We start from the raw sequence: 26,088 nt of genomic DNA, 5'->3' as shown, positions 1-26,088 counted from the left end.
CAAAACGAAGCATTGAAAACTTTGTAAGTGTACAGACCGTTTAATAAGAAGATACTTTATAAAGACAGTTCACTTCGCGTATACAAACAGGAGCCATAATGATTATTTAACATCAGGTGTCTTCAATAATGGCGTATAACATCACGCAATTATTCTCTTAATTATCTCATTAACTTTAAAACTCTTGAGTCTGGATCCAAATAAACTCACAGGAAAGTTCATTTAACATTGAAGTTTTTGCTGTGGGTGGAATAAAAATATGCCAGGACATTTACTTTCTGACCCCTGCACGTTCCTCTGTTCATTCAGATTTAGTCAATTACATTTTAAAATACCCAGCCATACAATTAATATGAAAAAAACAAATGTATTTCAGGAAAATTAAATATTTGCCATTTATGCAATTATTTGTTGTATTTCTTTTAGCATTTAAAAATACACACTGGTTTCCAAAAGATTTGAGGCCACTAAAATGTTTTCATTTGAAAATACTTTATTTTCTTTACATTTTATTTTCAGATCAGTGTAACAAATTAAGTGCAACATTTATTAGAAAAGAAAGGTTGAATTTGAGTATTTTCAGCAATCTGGTGTGTCAAAAGTTTCTTATTTTTTTTGTTCTGATTCCCCCCTCCTTCTGTCGAATCTGACATCAGTTCAGGAGGAAGAAAAATATCAGAGAACAGCAGAGAAACAATAAGCTCTGAGAGACTCTCTCTACAGCGTTACACAGATTCCCCTCACAACATGTGACATTAGCATGAGGTCCTAACATCCCTGACGACCCGCATAAAAATTCAGATGCACATCCTTTCATCATATGGTGTGAAAAAGGCTCTGTTAAAAATATATATAAAAAACAAGAAGTTGAATCATAAACAAAAGACAACACAATGTGTTGCAACACAGTTAATCTGGCCTTAATGTCTGGAATTATTGTAAAGTATTCACATAATACGGAATAAAAAAGCTATTAAATTTTCTTAACTCATCACTAAATTCTTACCGTTTGCAGTAAAGCAGTAATTCTCATTCCCAATACAATCCACTGTCTGTGAGCAACCTTCCCAGTTACAAGAGTAACATTTCTTCCCATTGGGTTGAGAGTTCAAGGCTGTGAAAGAAACAAAATAACTTTTTTCATGTCTGTGACACTGGAATTAAACAATTCCTCAGCTGTGGATCATAAATGAGCATTAGACTAGAAAATAAGGTAGCATATCCCAGAATGCATCTCGCACCAACCAGCAAGCAACCCGCGTAATATCAAAGTACCGCTATTGTGTCGTAAAATTTAATTTTAAGAGTGTTTCAGGCGAGAATGTGGTTGCTTAAATCTCAAATCTGTGGTTTATTTATAAAGATAGTGCCTATTTGAAAAAAAGCATCTGAATTTTTCGTTGTGACATCCAAGCGCTCACGGGGCACTCAGCGCTCATCAACCCCGACTGGAACAGCTTATCCTCGGCTAATGCTTCTGACGTTTGCCGCTGGCTCTGATGTCTCTAGTCTTGTGGATAAACTTGACGTATAATTCGCCTTGTGTATAAGTCTGTCTTTGGTCTCATTTTGCTCCATGACAAAAAAAAATAATAATTTTGGCTGAGGGCAAAGTGAAGTTTCATAACTTTATATGAAGAGTTCAGATGCAAAAGCCTCTAAGTGCCATTTGAAATTTTCTTCTAAAATGATCATTTTTATCAAGCTTATATATTTAAGTTCAGTAATTTCACTTAAATGGCAATGAAGATTACCTATTAATTGTCATTTAAGTGAAATTACTGAACTTAAATATACAAGCTTGATAAAAATGATCATTTTAGAAGAAAATTTCAAATGGCATTTAGAGGCTTTTGCATCTGAACTCTTCATATAGTCTATTTAATTTTATCTTTGTAGCCTATTAGAGAGCTTATGTTTGAATTGTTTGCATTATTCCTCATTGTAACTGATACCTTTCAGGCTAGATACTGACATTTAACAAAAAGAGACAGAGTTGTGTCATTTTATTATATATATATACCGTATATATATTATATATATCTCATTGGTTCAGAATTAATTAATTTGTGTGTTACTTCTTTGTAAAGAAGCTAGGTGTCACTATTGATAAATGCTGAATGAAGCTTTGAGTAATTAACTTTTGGGTGAAGCAACAGGCTGCGAGGTCTCATAGACATATACACTAGACCTCACCTTGGCTACGGCAGTTCATTGGAACGAATGCGTCAATAGAGCCGCCATCTTGAAATAGGGGAGCCCTCTACTTTAATGCATTAGCGTCAATGTAGTAGACACAGGTCTAATGGAAATATAATCACCATAAATCATCATGAATGCGATTTTTCTTGTTTTTTTGGTTTGTTTCAACATGTATTTTTCATTGATTCCAGAAAGATTTTTTTTTTTAAAACATTCTTCCTAGTTCAGATTTCATCCGTGAACATCATATGCTGCACAAAAGTCCGCGACCATCAATGAATTCGAAGTAAAGGCAGAGATAGCAGCCTTACCTAGCTACTTCCTATGACAAGACCCCTGTTCCAAGATGGCGGCGGTTTTGACGCATGCTTAGAGCCCCAAGGTGAGGTCTAGTATGGCGAGGTCTCAGGAAGCCTCATTTTGCCATCACTATTTGTTATGACGTAATATGCACGCAAACACACCAGGGTTTGATAGAGTCAAGTTGTGTGAAACCAGACCAACGCTGCGGGGGTGCCAGGAAAAATGCGAGCTAAGTGTAAAAGCCCTATGTGGACTCATATAAACACAGAGCAGTGTTAATTTAACACTGGGGCTTTTGCTGTGTGTAGATAGCCTACATGGAGAGATACAAGCGGGTTCATGTATGAGGAGTGGAATATCTGTTGGCTTGAAAGGGTACTCAATCCACTCAACCAATCAGATTCGAGATCCACAATCAGAATTAGCTGTATATATTCTGCTAAATGGGCATTAGTTCATGATGTAATAAAGAAGCATACCTGGGGCAGGTCTGGCATTGCACATGTTGGTGTCGCAGCACTGCACAGAATTTTCAATTCTGTAGGGTGTTGCAGTAAAAGACCAGCTTTTACATTCACTTGCTCCAACACAAGCTGCTTCCATATGTTCTTGCTTTAGACCACCTACAAAACAGGAAACAGAAGGAAGTAACAGCTTGGGTTTGTACAGAAATACATAGAGGCATGAGCGTAATTAACGGGTGGGACGTGTCCCCACCACTTTGTGCAGGGTCGATATTGTCCCCACCACTTTTGAAACAACTCGGGACACGGATGTAAATAATACAAATAATAAAATATCTCTAGTTAACTAGCAGAGCATTCATTTAATTCGTTTGTTTACTCTCTCTCTATTTGTTCCAGTGAAATCACAAATTAAAATGAACACAAAGGTGTCTCTTGATATACAACCACTGATAAACATAATTGGTTTTAATGAGAAAAAAAAAAAACATATGGTAGTGCGGATTAGAGCCCAGAACCTCTAGCAGTGACACGCTTGGAAAAAGTTATGCCTCTGGACTAAAAGTGCATGTGTGTAATTGTCAGATCCATGTATTTCTTCATGTGAAAATTCTCGCCACCAACACATATATTAGATCTCATCAAATGACAAATTAAACACAATGTATGCTAGCCCTCAAACCTTAGCCCTTAATCCTGTAATTGTGGACAAATGTGGGCACAGAGGACTCAGGTGTGATCCTAAATTTTATTTATTATAAATGTTATGTCACTGTCTTCGATAAAGTTTTGTCTATCCATTTATGGTGGTTTTTTATTCTGTTTTTTTTTTTTTTTTAAGTACCATATTTTCTATGTAAATTATGCTTATTTTTATGTTTTATTTTTTTTTAACTACATTAAAATATCATTCCAATAAATTCTTAGAGCTTAAACCTAAAAATGAAGTGACTTTGCTGTCACCTGGTGTCTTATTTTCAGGGATGTGATTTTTCCGGATTAATCCGGAATTCTGGACTTTCCGACCTGAAAATGTATCTCAGTCGCTCTCGCGCTGGTATCGTATCGTTGTCAGTTGACCAGAACATCACAGTTAGGTCACCAGGGCTGGGCGATATATCGATATATTTCAAATTTGCGCTATGATCCATTGCTCCAAGCAAGCTGCTGACTGCTTTTGTAGAAATATGTAGCAGCTATATCGTGCATTCTGTCAGTTGCAGTCCTGACACCTCCGTCTCAACAGCATTAGTGTACAACGCGACAAATACTCGCAATATTAACGCAGAGGAACGGCTACATCAGTTCAGCGAGTTCACAAAAGTTAATTTGCATGTGCTTTAAAGCCTTGCCGGTTAAAGATGTCATTCACTGCTAATGCGCTGTTCTGAGCGCGAACACCCGACGTGCACATGCACTAAAAGCTTGTCTAACAGCGCCTGGTTGCTGGACTAAGTTATCTTTCGAGTATTATTTCGCTAATACTCTCAAATACACACAAGGTTTACATTTGGTTATGTCTAAACTCAAAGCAAACCGAGAAAATTGAGAGAAATCTGTTTGTCAAATGCTCCGTGTATATTAGACGTGTCGCGTACAGGTCTTAAAGTGACAGTAGCCCTAATAATAAAAATGCAGCCGCTTGTTCTTAAAGGGATAGTTGACCCCAAAATAAAAATTCTGTCATTATTTATTCACTGTAATGTTGTTCCAAACCTGTATTAATTTATTTCTTGCGCTGAACAAAAAGAAGATATTTTGAAGAATGTGGGTAACCAGACAGTTGCTGGTCCCCATTGACTTCCATAGGGAAAAATTTAGTATGGAAAACTGTTTTGTTACCCACATTCTTCCAAATAACTTAAACAGAAGAAAGAAACTTATTCAGGTTTAAAACAACTTGAGTGTAAATGATGACAATTACAATTTTTTGGAAAACTATTAATGTAAATTAAACAACAAAACATAGGAAATTACTCACTGCTCTTGACTGAGAACTTTAATAGTAGATTTAATAAGAATCAATGTATCATTTATACAGTGAAGACTATATTTGACTTTGATTGAACATTTGCTCTCACTTTGCGAAAAAGATATTGGGATATATATCGATGGGGGGGGGGGGGGGGGGGGGGGGGCTCGGTATATTTTCCTGCTTTTTTGTCCTTAGCCAATCACATGCCTGTATTTTACAATGCTCTAAATTACTGTTTTTCCCATTCATTTCTATGGGTGGCCATTTTTGACCCAAATACAAGATTAAGGAGTTTTTTTTTTCACCCACTTTACATTGTAGAATTGAGTCAAAAAAATTGTGTGTCTTCAGGAGGCAAGGGAAGTATTTTTTAAAAATAAATCAAAACTATTTTGCCCATTTGTCCAGAATACGGTTTTAGGATTAAATCGATTGCTGGGCATCGATATGTTATTGTACATAGGTGTACGGCTACATCCAATTTATGATTTAACATTGTATTAGCTTTAGATTTTGTTCGCCTGCTGTACGTGAGATATAACAGCCAGATGAACATTTAGAAAAGGTGATCTGAAATTATTATATACAAGATATTATACAAGATAATTTTTTTTACAAAAATATACAAGATATTTTTTGACTTCATTTTTTTTATCACTATACCGCTAAAATTGGTCACTAATTTTGTCAAACCGTTGTTTGAAATGACATGCTATATTTAAATATAATGTCAAAATCATTTTAGAAGTATTTTCAAGGTCAACAAAAGTAAATGCGCACTCCTGACTTACCCATATATTGTACTCTTCTTGTACTCCCACACCTGCTCTCTTCATTGTGACAGCTTGTGTTCAAACATGGATATTTTAGTTTATCATAACATTGATAACATTTCAGAGCGAATCCTGAAATGACAATGAAATTAAACATTCAATGATCTATTTACATCTCAAATATCAATTCAATAAACTGTAAATGTTTTCTGTACCTCCAGTGAGAAGAATGAAGAGAAGAGCAATAAACACGTGCAGATGCATCTTGTGATGGAAAACAAATGAAGAGTTCAATCTTGCTGAAAAAATATTTTCTGTCACAGTTTGGACTGTCAGTGTCAGTAATGCTCCTCCTCCTCTTTACTCACCTCCTCAACCATCAGTTTATACTCACTTCTGCACTGAGTTTGTGGTAAAGTCACAATGAGCAACAAAATCACTTTCACACACTCTGACTGAATCCACGAGATCTACGGTTTAGAAAAGTTAAAAAAAAAAAAGCCCCATAAAAGCATTATTAAGTCAAAGTGACTACATTATATGATAAGATGATAACTGTAAACAACTAGATTTAAATTCTTAATGATACAGTTCAGTCTCTCATGACTTGGACTAATGTGCCTGAGCCATAATCACGGTTATGATACTCACGAGGAAGTGTTCAAGGGAGAAGAATAATTTTACATAAAATTACATAAAAATTAGTGCAGTTCAGAAAAAGCGCATACATCAAAAGAAGTGTAATCCTAAAACAAACCTTCAATCCTCAAAAGGTGAGTGGATGAGCAAATGCACACAAATTGTGTTCAACTTGAGCACTAATAAAACAAGAATAGATGTCAGGATTTACCCTGAAGATAATATCCATCATGCCAGAGTGAACTGCAGAAGTTATTCAATTCAATTAAAATTTATTTAGCGCTTTTCACAATACATATTGTTTCAAAGTAATCTAGCAGAGAAACGGTCTTGCGAGAAATCGAGAACTGAACCAACAGGGCAGTTAACAAGATCTCCTGGGAGTGTATATGAGTCCACACTCAAGAGTGTTAAAGTTAATGAGAGAAGTAAGTGATGAACTGCTTTAAAGGTCTTTAATTGTACAATACTGACCTTGTCCTTTAGAAAGCCAAGTCAAACTGGCCAACTAAAAGAAACACTGACCACCATAATGGTGACCAAACAATTTCAATAAAACATTAACTATACCTCAGTTATTTTTCATTAAGAGCTTCTAAAGATAAATGGCAAAAATAAAGTCAGTCTGGTTAATTGTTTAAACCTCTTCTGCTGAGATCTTCACAGATTTAATGTCTTTGTATCTAAAGATTGATATAAGGCTCAGATTGAAGTAAGTTATAGTTCTTGTATTTCTTTTTCCTTCAGTGATTCTGCTTGTACTCTTCACGACCAACAACACTCAGACAACAGAAATACGTTTTATCTCAACAGAACATTAAACACAGATCTCTCAAGATCTAAACCACAAAATTCCCGTGAAGTGACTGTGGAACCCATCTTTCACACACTGCAACCCACAAATGGGTCACAACCTCAAAAATAGTTTGCAAATGTCTTTGTTAGACTATCTACCAATAGTTGTAAATGGAAAGTCATCACTATGACTGGAAAAAAAAACAAAATAAAAACCTTTTGGTTATACTTTGACCAGATGTCCTCACTTATAGTGAAATATTATGACAACCAATGACATTCGACATTTTACTGCTCCACACTAATTTAAAAAGGATTACAATTCAGACAAAACATGTTTTTATTTGAATAGTGTTTCGCACAGGTTTCTGTGATGGGTAAGTTAAGGGGCAGGAGTTGGGTTAGGCCATAAAAATATCTTTAACCTGATATTAAATCAATGAAAGTCTATGCAATGTCCTCACTAAGATAGTCAAACAAAGTCTGTACGTGTGTGTGTGGTTGTGTGGTATAACAACACTGACTAAAGGAAATATACATGATGTTTCTTGTGAGTGTCTGTAATTCTTTAAAAAGATATATATATATATATATATATATATATATATATATAAATATATTTCTTTTTAAACAAGCAATATATATATATATATATATATATATATATATATATAATTTATATATATATATAAATTATCATTATGTTTTAATTTTAATTTAAGTATTTTTAAAAATACTTAAATTAAATAAAAAATATATATTTTAAAGGTGTGTCAAAATGTTCTTTTTTTAATTTAGTCATACTGGCTGACCAATAATATCTGGCATACACCAGCTTGAACCAGACTAGAAATTCAAAGCTAAGGTTTTTTCTTTGCCATGTGGGATCAGGTCACAGACAAGCCCGGGATTACTTTTAGGTGGCGGTGCCCTGGAAATTCACTCTAACAATAGAATAGAATAGAATAGAATAGAATAGAATAGAATAGAATAGAATAGAATAGAATAGAATTCATAGAAACCCATTAAAATTGCAGTATGATGGCCTGCAGTGTAAGCTGCCAAATGTGTGTGTGTGGTTATGTGGGTAACAGTACAGGAAATACACATGATGTTTCTTGTAAATGTCTGCATTTCAAAGAATATAGAAAGCGGTAATGTCGACTTAAGGCTCTGGACATGTATAGTTCATTTTCTTTTCTTTCTTGGAATAATTTTATATTATAGACAGCAAACCCCGCAATGTTAAATTAACACTCTGAGTGTGGACTCATATAAACACTGAAACAGTGTTAAAGTAACAATGAAGCAGTGTTAAAGTTAATGAGATAATTGAGTGAATAATTGAGTGATGATTGAGCATTATTGAAGACACCTGATGATAACAAGCAGAATCACTGAAGGAGAAAACCGGAATTTTAAGTCACCGTTATATGTGATCAGTGTTTGGTTTAGTTGGGCTCTTCTTGACCCTTAAATTAACTCACGTTAACTCACATCACGTACTAAAATGTGCTGTAGAACGTTGATATTCCAAAAAAGAGTCATTGTCCTCATTAAAGGGTTAGTTCACCCAAAAATGAAAATTAAGTCATTAATTACTCACCCCCATGCTGTACCAACCCCGTAAGACCTTCGTTCATCTTCGGAACACAAATGATTAAATGTGAGAGCTGGATCACTCCTCCATTGGCTACCTAAGGGATTGAAACTAGATGGCCCAGAAAGTCAATGAAGAAAATGTTTAAATATTCCATGTGACAACAGTGGCTCAACTATAAGTTTATCAAGCGACGAGAATACTTTTTGTGTGAAAAAACAAACAAAAATAACGACTTTATTCGACTATTCCTTTTCTTCCTTGTAGGCCTGAGACGAGAGTTCAAGAGATTTCCACGACGCATATCATCTGCATATTTAAAGTAAGGAGCAGTTGTAAATGGACTTTGACATTCATTTGTGTAGAGAATAAAAATGAATGGGCCAAGTACAGACCCCTGAGGGGCACCAGTATTAAGGACAATGGTTGGTGATAATGTCCTGTCCACTTTAACCACTTGGGGTCTATTAGAAAGAAAGTGATGGATCCAATATATTAGAGATGATGGGACTTGCATTCTCTGCAGTTTCTTTATCACCAGACGACTCTGAATTGAGGTTAAAGTGGAACTATAGTCAATAAAGAGAAGTCTGCAATAATTCCCAGAGATGTCCAGGTGTTGAAGTAGAAAATGTAGGAGACACACCACTGCATCATCTGCACTACATTAATTGGAGCAGACTTTTCGTTTTCTTGTACTTTTGGGTCAGTAGTGGTGTAAGTCTTGGAGAGATGGCATGGAAACCGCATGCATTTTGTACGTTGCTAAGGCCATGTTTGCACGAGAACGCTCGCGGGTGAAAACGTAAAAATATTTTGTCGGATGTGCCTTTCCTTTACACGGCGACGGCATTTTTGGGGCTTAAAAACGCAAAAAAGTGAAACCACCCTCCAGAGTGGAAATCTTAAAAACGCTCCACAGCCGCGTTCCCGTGGAAACGGTAAAAACGCAAAAGTCTGCTTGACAGTGAAGGTTGTACGCAGGCGCGCGGACTTGGTGTTGTTGTAGTATGCACTCCTAGCCGCCTGAAGGCTGCAGACCCGCAGCACCACCAGTTTCAGACCCCAGTTTCAGAACCGGAAGTGAGGGAAGGGCGAAATTATTATTATTGCATTATAATTATTTTAGCGAGAATGTAAGGACAAAACGGGCCTGAGAGTGAGTTCCTAATTTGATACATTGTAAGTTAAATTTATACAATTAAATTTATGTATTGTTGTGATAAAACAGGCCTAGCTTGGGTTGAATTGGTCATTTTGTATAGATTTTTTTAACAAAACAACGCCGAATTTTCTCTCTTTTTTAGATGTTGACATTATTATTTTACACGAAAAATGCATGCTGCACATGTTCTTGTGAAATAAAGCATATTTTATAAAAATACCCAAGCGTTTTTTATTAAACAATCAAAATCATCTTACAAATACATATATTCAATATCAAATCAATTTAAGATTTTTGTAAACACAATAAATAAATAAATAAATAAATAAATAAATAAATAAATAAATAGAACATAAAATATCACAGAGGTCTAATGAGTTATCGAATTCTGTATAATTTTGAAAACCTCCAATGCTTGTCTTGTTTTATATCTTTCAAAGCTTTAATTGTTATACAAAGTTAACTCCTTCATAAAAAACAAACAAAAAAAAACAAAACAAACAAAGGTCTTACCTTCCTAAATCTACACGTAGGCCTATGTAACTGCTTAGCTAAAATTATTAAACTGTTATACATTAAAATGCCCATAAGTTTCAAGTATTATTTTTTCACCATCATGATCAGGAAGTAACTCATACTACAATGAAACGAATAAGTCAAGTCAAGTCAAGTCAAGTCACATTTATTTATATAGCGCTTTTCACAATACAGATTGTATCAAAGCAGCTTCACAGTGATAACATGTAAGTAGCACAACACAGATCAACAACATTGCTAAACACTAAATAAATAACCCCAACTGAGCAAGCTCAAAGCAAGCCAAAAGCAAGGCGACAGTGGCAAGGAACCAAACTCCATCAGATTGGATGGAGAAAAAACCTTGGGAGAACCCAGGCTCAGTCGGGGGCCAGTTCTCCTCTGGCTTACATTCATATTGTTTAAATATAAATATTAAATATAAATATTGTTTATGAATCAAACGGCGCCATAACATATCGCAGGCGTTGAGTCGTCTCATCACAGGCGTTGAGTCGTCTCATCACAGGCGTTGGGGCATCCGAAATCCCCGTGAGAGGCTGGACACAAAACTGGACCTGACGGACGCCATTTTTCTCGGGACAAGTGTCCCGAGATAACAGCAGAAAGGCAGATGGGAAATAATTAGCATAGCTGATGTTCATAATAATTTCCGTTATAACTCACAAACTCTCCGTAACCCGAACTCTCCGCAACCCAATAACTGAAACTATATACAATTATATTACACAAAATCAATGTTTTAAAATGCTTATATATTGTACTGTAAGGTAGTATAATAACATACATAAGTAGTAGGACGTTTCTTGTTCAATAAAAGCCGTTTCATTTGTAAAATACCCTCCAAATTACGTTAGGTGGCGTTATTAGGTTTCAAACCTAAGCTCCGCCCCTCACCTACGTTCCTGGCGCTGGTGTTGGTTAGAACGTAACTCCGCCCCTTACTTCCGGTTCTGGCGCTGGGATTCTGGCGTTGGGGTTCTGAAACTGGTGTGCTGCGGGTCTGCAGTTGGCCTGAAGGGCATACTACATTGAATTTCACACACTTTTGAGTCACCATATGCACGCGGATTTCACACCCAAAACGCTCGTCTAAACGCAGAATAAAAAGTGATAACGCAACACCACTTTTGCGTTTTCTCTTCAGAATCGTTTCCGTGTAAACATAGCCTTATAGTGCAAGCCCAAACCTCAGCGCCTGTTGCCACAAAGTCTTGCTGCATGTCTTGTGCAGTACAAGTGTTTTGCTGAACCAGCCTTCTGCTTATAGCCGTTGATAGCTTCCTTTTTCTGCCTATCCTTTTCCCTGTTTGTGAAGGGCAATTATATCTTCTATTAACAGTTAGGACCCTTCTTTTGCCATTTTTTAACATGCAGCCCAACGTGACAGTTCACATGTCCGGTGTTCTAGCTCGAGCACACCTGGTGCAACTAATGAAGCCCTTGATAGTTGCATCAGGTGTGCTTGAGACAACACCTGTTTTGCAAATTTGTGCTGTTGCATTGTCAATTGAATTAGGGGAAACCACTTTCAAGCATTTAAGTCACTTCAATTACTTTTGTTTGATTTGTTCATTAAATCTGATTTGCAATGGGGGTTGAATAATTTTGATTGCATTTGCATATACAGTATATACACTTTTGTATTATTTCTGTATGGTTCTTATGTTATGTCTTCAGTTAGAAACAAGGGAGAATTCTCCATTTCAAGGTTTTTTAACACCAAAGGATGGGTAGCAGTAAATATTCCATTTGTTTCAGTATTCAAAATTTAGAGGAAGTCAAACTGAGAATGGAGAAATACATGACGATTTTATTTAAAGTCACTTGTGCTTACTGCTCTTCTCCTGCCTTTTGTCCATTTTAAATATTAATACTACAACTGTGAAAGAGATAACGGATTACACAAACCTATTGCACCATGTACTAAGAGAAAAGTGTGCACAGAGAAACTGAAATCTGTTCTTCCATTGATTGTGGCAGGTTTTTTAATGTCATTTGAGTGTTAAATACCATTTTGTTTCGACAAAAACACTCCAAGCAAACACAAACACAGTGAAATTCATATCAATCTTTATTTGTACTTAGAAATTTTGCGCAACAAATCTTTTTTTTGTGTGTTTTTGTTGTCCTTTTTCCTTAAATGATTTACACCAGGGCAGATTAAAAGTCGATCTGAATCTCTCATGCCATTATTCCTGCAGGAGCGGCTGAAACGGACCTCTTACATAAAGTGCTTCTGTCAACGATCCATTTCTTTTTTTGTTGTTTTTGCAATAGAAAAAATGAAAAGACGGTGGAGGACAAAAAAATTCCATGGCTCACGAGTAGAGTGAAGAGGAAGGGGAACTCCTTTTTTTTTTTTTTTTAAAGAAAAGACAGAAAGAGCGACGATAGTTCAGTTTGAGGCCGGTTCAGCCCAGGATCAGGCTGGATTTGCCCCCGGGGGGGTTCCTCCGGCCGGACGGGTTGGCAGCAGACGGGGCAGAAGGCTGGCTGCACTCCTCTTTCTCTTTCTGCTCCGGCACCTCCTCTGGAGAACACACACAGATGGACAACGGTTAGCACTCGTGTGGCTCTACTACTCCCTCTGCTGTTTGTGACAGGGGTTTACAACTCACCACAGATCTGCATTATGTCACATGGTCAATTATAAAGATGCAACACGAACAGGTCTCATCCCTCTTTAATATGACTACACAAATGATGCAAATGACATGAAATGCAAGTTATGGGAAACATGGTTTATGAATTATTATAAATTATAACGTCATAATATGAAAATTAGATGGGAAAATGTTACCCCTACATAAACTTTGGGTCATCCTTAAAGGGATACTCCACTTTTTTTGGAAATACTCCTCCAGAGTTAAAACAGTTGGGTTTCACCGTTTTCGAATCCATCCAGCCGATTTTCTGATATTTAGAAGAATATCAATAACCAGACAGATTCTGGTCTCATTGACTTCCATTGTATATTTTTTTTCCTACTATGGAAGTCAATGAGACCAGAAACTGTCTGGTTACTGATATTCTTCTAAATATCAGAAAAACGGCTGAATGGATTTAAAAACGGTAAAACTCAAATGTTTAACCCTGAGGGAGTGGTAAAATGAGCTTATTTCCCAAAAAAAGTGGAGTATCTCTTTAATATTTCTCTAATTTACAGAAAGTCTCTATCTTTGATCACTTTTAAGAAATAGCCTTTTGATTTTAAGATGTCAAAATGAAACGTTTTAGGAAAAAAACTATGGCGCCTAAAGTGTTAAAGGTCAGTATATTTGCATTTTTTGGTGATGGAAACGTAACGGCTCGTCATTCAGACAGATCGAACATTTCCAGGAAGATTATCGAAGTGTTCAGTAAAGTGTGACTCACAGAATGATTCATACCATGAGGGGGAAAGCATCCACCGGTAAGGCCTGAAATATACTTTACTACACTAGATGACTGCAAATGCATTTATAAATCAATATATAGTGTCCAGAAATGTGTCAGCCCAATTCATAATGCAACAAGTATAAAGTGCAATATATAGGTGGACATTTGCCTAAACTGACTTGACAGAAAGCTGACAGAAGAGAATCTTGCTGAGCAGGTAAAGTTTGGTTTTTATACAGCTTTATCTTATGAAAATGGCTCTGAGCAAACGTTTTATCAGAATCCAAACATTAGTTAGAGGAAGTCCGATATCATGCAAACGTGTTAACTGGGCAAAAGCCAAACCCAGCAGACGTGACGACCCCAGAACAGGATAATATTTACACCATCAGCATTGACTAATGGCTGGACATGAAGACTAGAGGAGGACTGGTAAACAAACACTCGTTATACGAATCCAGATCCACCACTGACACGCCATGAATACTGATTCCCTTACAATCACAGGACACACACACACACACTTAGGCACAAAGCGACAGCTAGTGTTTGGCCATTAACCCCCGAGTGAAAACATGCGAGTTTTAGACACATGAAATATATACTGAATTTATATTAATATTTATTGTAGTCATAGAAAAAAAAAAAGAATGATTTTGCCCATTAAAAAAAGCAAACAGCAAATTTGTATTCATTTGTAAACTATAAACCAACATTTTATAGTTTCACTTTCACTACAGTGTCATTTCATTTATATAAAATCTGTGACCTTTTTTATCATCAATTTCCTAGTTTTAAAAACTTTTGTAGTAGTAATTTATATTAGATAATTATTAAATATTCAAAATGTTATTCATTAAATGCATTTACTTTGAATTTAATAATATATTTGTTTAGTTTATTAATATTTTATTTAATCATCAATTTATTCTTATTTTACATTTTTACTACTAAAAATTATTAAATGCATTCACTTTTTGAATTTAATATTTTATTAAATTGTTTTAATCTTTTATGTTACATTTACCAATTATTATTACTATTATTATAATTATTTTCATTTTAAAAATACAAAATAAATATTTAAAAAATATATTGCATTTAAAAAAGTTAATACATTTAATAAAATTAATACAAATTTAAAAATCTTTACAATACAAACAATAGCAAATTTGTATTAATTTGTAAACTATAAACCAACATTTTATAGTTTCACTACAGTGTAATTTCATTTATATAAAATCTGTGACCTTTTTTATCATCAATTTCCTAGCTTTAAAAACCTTTGTAGTAGTAATTTATATTAGATAATTATTTAATATTCAAAATGTTATTTATTAAATGCATTTACTAATATATTTGTTTCGTTTATTAACATTTTATTTAATCAATTTATTTTTATTTTACATTTTTACAACTAAAAATTATTAAAATGCATTCAATTTTTGAATTTAATATTTTAATAAATCGCTTTAATCTTTTACTTTACATTTACAAATTATTATTCTTATTTTTTTCGTCATTATTAGTAGTACTAAAAATGCAATATAAAAATATTTCAAATAAAATAAAAATTATAAACTAAAAATATAATAAATATAAAAAAGTTAATACATTTAATAAAATTAAATAAAAAAAATCTATTTGTAGAATATTTAAAAGAGAACAAACAAAAAAAATGAGTTGAGCTTTATTTATTTAGATGTCCTCTAAATGAATGTAAAATAAAAAGCTCATATTTAGTATGTCCGCCTAGGTTTGTAGTTCAACATTTTCAGAAGGTTAAGCACTTCTCTTCACTGACCATTTGCTTAAAAATAACTTAAAATAAAAAAACAAACAAAAAAAATAATAAAAATGCCTACACAAGAAATGTGAAATGATCCTGTGACATTGAACGCGCGATTCTGTCCTGAACTCCAGACGTTTTGGGTTTCTACTGTAATTCCCTCGTTCTGTCCCGCGAGAGCGACCGTCATCTGAGATCCACAATCAGTGTTACTCCAGCTGTCCTTAATGAGAAGCCCAGACTGAAGCGCCGGCCCGCAGACATGGAGTCATGGAACGTGTGTGTGTGTACGTGTGTGTGTGTGTGTGTTTAACGGAGGAGAGGAACATTCCAGAACTAATGCAGAACCTCAGCAACCGTTTATTAGCAGCATTCCTCAACAAATGTGAGTCACGCTTCACCGGAGAGAGAGATTTACAAATGATTCTCACCGTTGTTGTCTTGCTCGTATTCATTCTGATCCTGAAAAACAAGAGCAGATTTCAGATCAGACGCCTTTATAAAACAAACCGGGACAGTATTTGTCAAGCTTCAGTATTAAATACAGTCTCTCCTTCAGTTCAGATGTCCTGACAACGCGAAGAGCAATTTATAAAGATATTAATCTGAGTGACACTGGCTATTCAGTAGGGAAATAAAGGGCAAGACTTGATTTTATAGATCAGGAAGTATTCATCTATTATTTGCAGTCTGCATTTATGAAATCAACAGAAAAACATTTCAGAGTTACAGTGAGTTGATGAAAGATCATGTTAATAAAAGTGTGCAATAATTAATTACGTACTATAATAGCAGAGACACTCAAGACAGAAAATAGAAACAAGTTTGATATAAAAAAAACAAAAAAACACACACACACACACACACACCACAGGATGAAATGAGTAAGACATTCCCCATGTGAAGGACAAATGAATGAAGTGCATCCACATAAAGAGCTGCGGTTTTACTGACCCAGAAAACAGCTGTGGAGTCCAGCCGAGAGTGTGTGTGTGTGTGTGTGTGTGGACCCTGCGGCTGTTAGTTTGTACCCCACCCAGCTAACAGTGTTATTTTTGACACACATACAGTCAGTTTACAGCACTACTGTGATACCAAATACAGTTATGATCATAATTTCAACTAAGTCACAGTTGACTGAACAGAAATACAAATGGTCATTTGATACAAAAAAAGGAGAATAAAATAATCATTTTAAATGACTGAACGACTGAATTTTCTGCTTGTCTTAAGTCTTAACGATCTAAAAAAATATATATTATTTTTATACCAAAGGAAAATGATTGGGAGAAAACACTGAAATTATCAAATTAAATACAAATAAATATTTATTATAAACATGTATTTTTTTGTTTGTCTTGATCGTCTCTGGCCTTATAGCACTTGATTAATCATTGCATACTTTATTTTTTTATTCATTTTTTATTTTTTTATTCATATTCATTTTTCATTTATTCATTCATTTTAATGAAATTGATAAGCAAATAATTTATAATAAAGTTTATGTATTTTCCATCTGCCATAAATGTCTCTGGCGTTATAGTACTTGATTGCTTTTTTTTTTTGATGAAATGTTGAAAAAAAAAAAGTATAAATTCATTAGAGATTATTTTTTTTTAAATGTGTTCATTTTCATTAAACTTATTTAGATAAAGGGTTGCAGAATGTATAATACAATTATTAAGTTTTTTTCTCGGATGAAAAATTTCAGAAAATCCATCTTCAAAATAAATACATTTACAGTAAAGATTTATTTATTTAGATAAAGGTTTGCAGAATATTTATGCGTCATGAACATGTCTGACCTTACCGTAGTAGATGATTAATCATTGCACACTTATTTAAAAGAAAAATCTAAACTAATAATTTAAATAAATAAATTCAAAATAAATTATTAATTTGAATTATTATGACTTTTTTGTTGCATCGTGAATTTTTCCCTTGAGAATAAAATGTTGAATTGTTCACAGTAAGAGCAGGAAAACACATGAAGAAAGGAAAGTGGAGCTCATTAGTCAACATGAACTCTTTCATTCCCGTGCTGTAGAGTGTTTAGACCTGCTTAATGATTAAATAAACACACCTCAAACAGGTTCTGGTGACCTACATCCAGATCACACTCATAAATCTAGCGCGTGAACTCACCAGACTGTTGGCGGGAGTGCCGTTATCATAAACGATGGCGGGCTGGCACCGTCTCAGAGGAGCCGAGGGTTCACCGCACAGGACGCCCGTCGCTTCTCCACCTGTGAACACACACACAGAGTCAGGTATCAGATCATAAATAAATCGGATCATCAATAACATAGGACCTTTGGCTGTGCATCCAAACAAACTCTACTGTACAACAATATCAGGTGCAGCATTTCTTCACTGTCAGTGTCAATCTTCCTATTCTCATCTCAGATTAAACATTTTCCACATCACTTGTCCAATGCAGTTCATAGTAAATGATCAGAAACTTGATTTAGACAATTCTGGTAGGGTATTGGCCCTATTAGGTCACGACTTGATGTTGATAGTTGCATCAGGGTCATAAAACAAACCTTAGCATGACAATAACATGATGCCATGTTTTCTTGAATCATCTGCTAAGATAAACAAGAGACATGTTTGACTAAAAACTGACCTTAACCTAAATTTACATTTAAAATAAACCCCCAAAAATGAATAAATTACAAAACATTTAAAATGAACAAAAACTGCAGTAGAAAAAATAAATAAAACAATTTATCCACCTAGGCTTTCATGAGTGATTTCGAGTGCAATGTGACCCTGAGGTCAAAGTCCTAAACACATCTAGGAGAATCACAGTTTGCTTCTTATGTGTTGAAATGCAGACAAAGAGCTTTGTGTTAGACTGTCCATTAGTGTCTAACAACTGCAGCATCCTATTGTGTGTCAATGGAGTGATTATGAACTTTAAACGAGCTCAACAGTGACACACACACAGTGCTCTGGAAGTGTTTCTGTCTATGGAGAAAGCAGAGTTTCTAAGATAGCAAACAAACGAGCTCTGAAATAAAATCACATAACACATTTTGATGAATTCAGATAAATTAAAAGAAGAAATCTGTAAGAAAACTTTGTCAGCCAACTATTCAACCCATGAAGCACTGTGAATAATGTAACCAAATAAACATCAGTACAAAATAGCATAAAAATATATCTAACGTTATTCAAAATATTCACAAAATGTATTTCTACAGAAGTAGTTTGAGGCTGTAGGGAAACGGACTCGATGACATCAGTCAGTGCTTCATGGGAGTGTCCGGTCACTGCCGAGCCATTTTGCAGTGATTCCAGTTTCCATGGTAACAGCCATTCTGTAGGATTATGGGAAGTGAAGTTTTCAACGGGAGAACTACTAACAGAGCCTTCAAGGTTGGCAGACAAAAAGACAAAAGAACAGTGCTACACACAGCGCTGGCGAGGAGGCGAGGCCATTTTTGAATGGATGTCAATGGACATTGGAAAAACTGCTTAGTTAATCAATCTACAGAGTAGACCGTCTCCTAATCTTCAACATGTTAGCCATTAAACATGAGATAAGGATGGTTTCCTTATCGAAAATTAGGAAATATTTTCGATAATTTTTTTTATAAAAAAATAAAATAAAAAATGTATAAAAAAAAATAACATTTATCAAAAAATTTTTTTATTTCTCTATCTAATTTTAGAGATATTATATAATAACTCTGCTCAACACACTTTAGGCAAAACCATTGTTCGGTTTTGAGATTGAGTACATTTTCACTTCATAACCGCTACTTTCAGACTAGAGAACAGAAAATATTCATAACACATTTAAGCGTTTATTGTATTGAACTTTATCTATTTGCGTCTGTAGATTTCAATTACAATACACATCTTTAAAGTTTTGTTCTCCACCTCAGTATCACTTACACACACCAAACTTTACAGTTTTATTCCAGTCTATATTCTGAAGGTTTTTACTGAAGGGTTTGTTCATATATCATTCATACTGATTTATATAACATTTTATTCCTAAAAACATGCTGAAAATGTGTTTTTCTGGCAGTATTTTCCAATTTATGAAGTGATAAAAAGAGATATCAGAAATCCCTTCTGTAAAAACCTTTAACTATAATATGTCAACAAAATCAAACAAGAACTTTGAATCTGGCTTCATCTAGCATTCGGATAAATCTTCTGGAATCAAATAGGAAAATGAGCGCATATTTAAACATCACATATCAGAAATCTTGTAAATACAAAATAAATGTCTTCATGTACTGTGATTAATCAGCTGGGAAGGTACTATGATGATATCTATTAGTTACATTTGAACCCTAGTCCCCTGTCCTGTAATGTCTTGCCTTAATGGACAAGAATGTGACTTTTACTTCTGGAACCGACTGCTATAATCCATTAGCTCAAACAATAAAACAAATAAAAATCGAAACCCTTTACAAAAAACAATGGACAATCACAACGACATCCTGTCAGGCACCTCTGGTCAACACAACACACTTCCGCTCAGGCTCATTCAATCAGAGCAAGACTATGAGAGAAAATCCACACATCCGACACGGATGCACATAAAAATGCTAAGAGTTTCCCCCAAAAAATTATCTGACCAGCTTTACACAACTAAAATAAGTATGCAGAAGTTCGACCAAGAAACAAGTCAAGTTTCAAGACCATAAAGGGTTTGTTCACCCAAAAATGGACATTCAGAAATTCATTACTTGCACTCATGATCCAAAACACAAGACTTTCGTCTTCAAAAAACAAACAACGATACAGTTAAAGTCAAGCATGTTTGAGCTTCTAACATATTATTTGACTACTCCATTTGTTCAATGACTATTCAGAATAAAAGCATTCATTAAATCTATCTGTTCATTATAAACAGCCATTCTGTCTCTTCTGAAAACTTGAATTAAACTTTATTTTTTATGATTTAATGCCATATCAGAAACAATGGCTATATTCAAGGCAATCAACAGCATTTCAATTTGAACAAATAACTCTGATTACAATAACACAATAATTTAACAATTTTGACCTAAGTCTATACACAAAAACATACTAAATATATACCATAGAATCTTTAAATTGAGTAAAATGATAGAATTTCTAAAAATATTTCAGGAGGAACCCTTTTAAATAGGTCTATTAATTCACTTTCTGAATGAAAAACATTGTGTAATATCGTTTGAAAAAGGATATTCTAGTGAAATATTAAGAGTTCAGATGCAAAAGCCTCTAAGTGCCATTTGAAATTTTCTTCTAAAATAATCATTTTTATCAAGCTTGTATATTTAGGTTCAGTAATTTCACTTAAATGACAATTAATAGGTAGTCTTCATTGCCATTTAACCCTCAATCGGGTCATGGGGTCTATACGACCCCAATTGACTTATACTTAATAAAAAAAAGGTTCCCTTCATCTCAGTGGAATAAGATTTTGTGACTTTTCATACATTATCTACCTATACACACACAAAAACTGGGCTTGATTCGGTTGTTCTGAAGATATGTAAAAAAAAGTTACACTTCTAGTCTTCGGGGTCAATATGACCCCGCATTGAAATGAATTGGAAATGTGAAAAAAACTAAATATATTTTTTCTTCATGTGTAAAAAAAACCAAACAAACGGCATTAAACTGAAAATTTTACACAGAAAAGAAGGCCTAGTACTAGAGCATAAATGCAATGCGTCATAAAAAAATAATATTTCATATGCTAATGCTAAAGCTAATGGTGTAGTTGAGGAATTGTGTGGTATATGGATACAAAAGTACTTTATATCTCCAAAAACACAGCATTGATGAATAGATGAGAAGTAAACAAAGAAAAAGATATATTATTTGTATGATTAAAAATGCATATTTTTTGTACAATTACTCAATCAATTGTTGGGGTCGTATAGAAGTGTAAACAGGAAACGAAGACCATTTGAAGGTTAAGTGAAATTACTTTACTTTAATATACAGGCTTGATACAAATGATTATTCTAGAAGAAAATTTCAAATGGCACTTAGAGGCTTTTGCATCTGAACTCTTCATATGTTTCTTAGCAAATATTTATGAATGTTCAGAGTGTTGGCTTAATAGACTTTCAGTGGAAAGACTGAATCTCTTAAATTTCATTAAAATGTCTTAATTTGTTTCAAGGATGAACAATGGGTTTAGACCAGATTCACATTTTTGGGTGATCTAGCCCTTTAAGACATGAAGTTCACATCATATCAAGTCTTTAAAAGCCGTTCAGAGAGTTTTGTAGACCACCAAGATCAGCTTATGAATATTGCTTGCTACAGAATGTCAGTTTTGATCCCTGTAAAATAACCAGACGCAGCAAACGCTGCAGAGGGATTCAAAACCCCAGAAGAGGGCCAACAACGAGACTAAACAGATCCAGGAACGGCACCTGCCCGACTCGTGCATTAGCGCTGAATCAAAAGCTCAGATTATCCCGATACGAGTGTTTATCCGTATGAGCTTGTGCAGGGCTAATCGCATGACTGCAGACCGCATTCAAAACACTCCTGCATGCAAATACACGCTTCTTTTGCGTTCAGATGCAAAAGCCTCTAAATGCCATTTGAAATTTTCTTCTTTAATGATGATTTTTATCAAACTTGTATATTTAAGTTCAGTAATTTCACTTAAATGGCAATGATAATTACCTATTAATTGTTATTTAAGTGAAATTACTGAACTTAAATATACAAGTTTGATAAAAATCATCAAAGAAGAAAATTTCAAATGGCATTTAGAGGCTTTTGCATCTGAACTCTTCATATATATATATATATATATATATATATATATATATAAATTTATATTTTCATATATATATATATATAAATTAAACAAAAAAAAATATATATATATAATTAAACAAAATAAATGTGTGTATATATATATATATATATATATATATATATATATATATATATATAAAATGAATTAAAAATCATATACAAAACAAAAAAAATATTATTCAAACAGAAAACAAGTCCAAATAATCAAATCAAATGTTTTGGCCTGTAAAAGAGGTCAACGGAGCAAAACTAGACTCAAATAACTGAATGTGTGTGAGGCAAACTCAACTGACCTACAAATAAAACAGGGACACATTTATACAAACAGGCTAATCCACATTAACACACAAACTGCAAAATCAACAAAAAAAAGTCCTTTTGGTCACAGGAATAAATAACATTTTAAAACATATTACAATAGAAAACCTTTTGAATTGTAATATTTCACAATATTACAGTTTCTACAGTATTTTTGCCCAAATAAATGCGGTCTTGGTGAGCAAGAGAGAAGGTTTCTAAAACCGTACAGAAGTTTACAGACCTACACTTCTGAATGGTCGTTTTAGACGTTCATATAGACGAGCTCAAACATACAGACACCAATTAAAAACATACGGCCGGCATTAATGCCATGCTGGTTTCAAATAACCCAAGCATTAAAATCTAACCAAGCCCAGATCTGACCAGGAGCAGAATCTGAACCAGATGTGTGTGCGTGTGTGTTGTACCTGGTGGGTTGTTCCTTCGGTGGGCGTGAGGGTCGTCGGGTTCAGCAAAGATACTTGAGGCCATCTTGTTTTTGCGCACCGGCTTCTCTTCATCGGTGCCGAAGGAGATATTAGAGGCTCCGCCAGGGGGACGCAACACCCTACGACACATCGTCAGAACAACAAATCAGTGTCACACACACACTCGGCCTAATGACACTCAATAGAGCATGAAGGAAACACTAGAAGCAGCACTGACTGGACATTATGATTTACAGTCAAAATACGCCACCAGTAGAGATCTGAATAGCATGATAGCAGTAGAATTGACCACTTTTTGTTGTTTACATGCGAGAACAATGAAGAAACGAGCGAAAACTCAAAGCAGGGCGGGTCAGTCAGTATGTTTGACAAGCAATAACGCAACTTGCTGTTTGTTTTTTTCCAATAGAAACATAAGTAGTTTTCATTTTCATTAGTTTATCATCACATTTACATTGAATGAACGAATAGCCTACACTGTAAAAAAAAATATTGTTGGTTTAACTTAAAATTTTTAGGCAACCAGGTTACTTATTTTTTCATAGAAATTGAAAAATTGAGTTAATACAATGAAGGAGATTGATTTAATCATCAGAAACTCAAAATATTTTGTTATCTGAACTACATAAGTTGATTTGACAAAAGAAAAAATGTTGCGATTACAAATCAAGAAAATATTTTTTTTACAGTGTAGAAAATTAAAATATCCATAACAATAAAACTTCAATACTCGATTACGTTCCAAAAATTAATTCACAATCATTTTCTCAACCTTAAATACATAGCAATTATAAGCGTTTTAATTTATTACCAAATCTAAAATCTTGCCAGACATCTTTAAAAAGACCGTAACTTGTCTTTTTAACATACAAAACTGTTGCTTAATATAATTTAAAGCAGGACAGTTCAATAAAAAATGCTTCATAGTCAATTAAGTCTTACAAAAATCACAGTTAATTGGATTATGCAAAATATATTTGCACATATGCATTTGGCAGATGCTTTTTATAGAAGATGTACATGCGTTTCCTGATGATTGAACGCATGACCTTGCGGTTCGAGCCACACAAGATGGTTATTAAAAATATGCACCACTTAGGGAGCATAAATTAATATTTTGTGATGTAAACTGGCTACACTGATAAAGCAACTGCCCACACACACACACACAGCTGACTAGTCCAGCTCATCTGCTAACACAAGTGCAGATTCCATCGTTGGATGGTTCTCATTCAGCACATATGTCGAATCATTAAAAAGACATGAGGGCGGGTGTCAGCGAAGCCCGGATGAAAAGCAGTGGCCCTGAGATTGATGTTTCTGAGGGAAGCCCTAATCAATGCCTGCGAATCAAACCTCCTCCTGGAGCCCAGCTGACACCCGACGGCAGCTGTCAGGCTCTCGCCGCGTCCACACGCAACTTTCTGCTCCCTTTGTCAAAGGAATCGACGGTGCGGAGATTAGAAAACCATCCAGTGCCGTCTGCTAAACAGCTAATGCCTTAACCAGACTAAAGCTTTGGGATCAGATCAGGGGAAGGAGAAGGCCGCGTCGCTCGAGACCCCACCCAACACACACAACACAAGCCATTAAAAATCCTTCCTCAAGCCCAAGATGAATCCTCAAAACATCACCGAATCAGACAGAGTGACCAATAAACACGCCTGCTCTCGGCTTGACCTACATTTCTGGCCGTCCTGCTGAGGGAAACCCCAGACACACGGGATTTGGAGAGAAAAAATGGAGAAAATCACTTGGATTTTACAGGGGGAATGAGTCAGGGTGGCAACATGTTGCACCAAGGATGCATAGACACTAGACAATGCCCGAATCCTCCTTTAAAAGCAACCTCAGTTCAGTCCAACAAAAGCCACTGCAACATTTTTTGACATGCAAATGCCAGAATGCATCTCCATCCCTCCCTCGCCCGCTCCAAAGTTACAGAGATATCATTTCTGCACACACAAACACACCTAGAAAAGAATAAAAATTAGTTAGTTTGGACCACACCGTCCTGCAAATCTTCCACTGGTTGGTTTTGTTGGAAGACATTCAATGCATCTGCTCCAAGCCCAGTATCAGAAACCTTTTAAGGACAATGGAGCGTGTATTTTTGGGCCAGGGCTCGAGGATACACTCAATAGTCAGATGACTGAGATTAAACAGATAGAGAGAGAAAAAAGCAGGAGAGAACACAACTATTCATGAAATCATAAAGCCAAGCACAATGCCAACAAAACTTTAAAGCAAATCTCCCAGTTTGAGATGCCTGCCAACACAATGCCTTTGTAATGGGTGAAGTTTGGGCAGCAAAACACCAGACATCAGATCAAATACACGTCAAATGTGGCTGGATTAGAATATGGGTGGATACGGGTCTTCATTGGCAGGAGGAAGAGGATGATGATGGTGGTGGCAGACAGTCTGGGGGAACTCAGATCAAATGGAAACGTGAATCAAGCTAAATCCATTAAAATCCACATATTAAGGTTGATTAGCTTCATTTGCAATCGCGTATTGGAGGAGGAATCCATCCATCAGTCCACCATCATCATCATCATCATCACCTCCAGCTCTTCTTTTGTCTGCCTAGCGAACGCAACAAACCTGTTTAAATCCATTTACCTGGAGCTGTTTTTGGCACCGGGCTCCATGCCTGTGAAAGTGGTCGTCGTAGTCATGTTGAGCGGGTATTGTGCTCGCTAAACCGCGGTAGAAACCCTTCAGCTGGACTGAATTCGTGTAAGTCGTTTATCCCGCATGGACTCCGCCCGGACCAGCTGAAATCCGAGTGCAACGGAGCGGCCCTATAGACCAGCCCACGAAACCCCGCCCACAGGGGCGACGCGCGGTCTGATTGGACAGAACTCAGCGGTCCCTGGCGTTCGATTGGAGGAGCGGCCGTCAATCAGACGATA

The 26,088-nt window shown here is 35.2% G+C and overlaps 2 protein-coding genes across 2 annotated transcripts; both read right to left on the bottom strand.

Moving 5' to 3' along the window:
* Positions 1-475: 475 nt before the first annotated feature.
* On the bottom strand, positions 476-5,981 carry LOC120481493 (ly6/PLAUR domain-containing protein 3-like). The gene is made up of 5 exons (XM_039675180.2): positions 5,933-5,981; positions 5,736-5,849; positions 2,985-3,128; positions 1,007-1,114; positions 476-837 (listed from the first exon to the last, which is right to left on the bottom strand). The coding sequence occupies exons 1-5, from the start codon at positions 5,979-5,981 to the stop codon at positions 653-655; spliced, it is 600 nt and encodes a 199-aa protein (XP_039531114.2). The 3' UTR covers positions 476-652.
* Positions 5,982-12,509: 6,528 nt separating this feature from the next.
* jpt1b (Jupiter microtubule associated homolog 1b) lies at positions 12,510-25,974 on the bottom strand. Its single transcript, XM_039675200.2, has 5 exons — positions 25,796-25,974; positions 23,150-23,289; positions 17,769-17,869; positions 16,055-16,085; positions 12,510-12,986 (listed from the first exon to the last, which is right to left on the bottom strand). The coding sequence occupies exons 1-5, from the start codon at positions 25,849-25,851 to the stop codon at positions 12,868-12,870; spliced, it is 447 nt and encodes a 148-aa protein (XP_039531134.2). The 5' UTR covers positions 25,852-25,974; the 3' UTR covers positions 12,510-12,867.
* Between the last annotated feature and the right edge of the window lie 114 nt (positions 25,975-26,088).

Source organism: Pimephales promelas, chromosome 3, assembly GCF_988280905.1.
Source record: "Pimephales promelas chromosome 3, fPimPro1.hap1.1, whole genome shotgun sequence".
Classification (NCBI taxonomy): domain Eukaryota; kingdom Metazoa; phylum Chordata; class Actinopteri; order Cypriniformes; family Leuciscidae; genus Pimephales; species Pimephales promelas.
This window is presented reverse-complemented; position numbering and strand designations above follow the sequence as displayed.

Bases quoted from the DNA above. Each gene is read 5' to 3' on its own strand.
- LOC120481493 (XM_039675180.2), bottom strand. From the start codon at position 5,981: ATGCATCTGCACGTGTTTATTGCTCTTCTCTTCATTCTTCTCACTGGA. The intron at 5,850-5,932 runs GTACAGAAAACA...TTGTCATTTCAG, and splicing joins CTTCATTCTTCTCACTGGAG to GATTCGCTCTGAAATGTTAT. The intron at 1,115-2,984 runs GTATGCTTCTTT...TTTCTTTCACAG, and splicing joins CAATGCCAGACCTGCCCCAG to CCTTGAACTCTCAACCCAAT.
- jpt1b (XM_039675200.2), bottom strand. From the start codon at position 25,851: ATGACTACGACGACCACTTTCACAGGCATGGAGCCCGGTGCCAAAAAC. The intron at 17,870-23,149 runs GTACAACACACA...GTGTGTTCACAG, and splicing joins CCGAAGGAACAACCCACCAG to GTGGAGAAGCGACGGGCGTC. The intron at 12,987-16,054 runs GTGAGAATCATT...TGTGTTCTCCAG, and splicing joins ATACGAGCAAGACAACAACG to AGGAGGTGCCGGAGCAGAAA.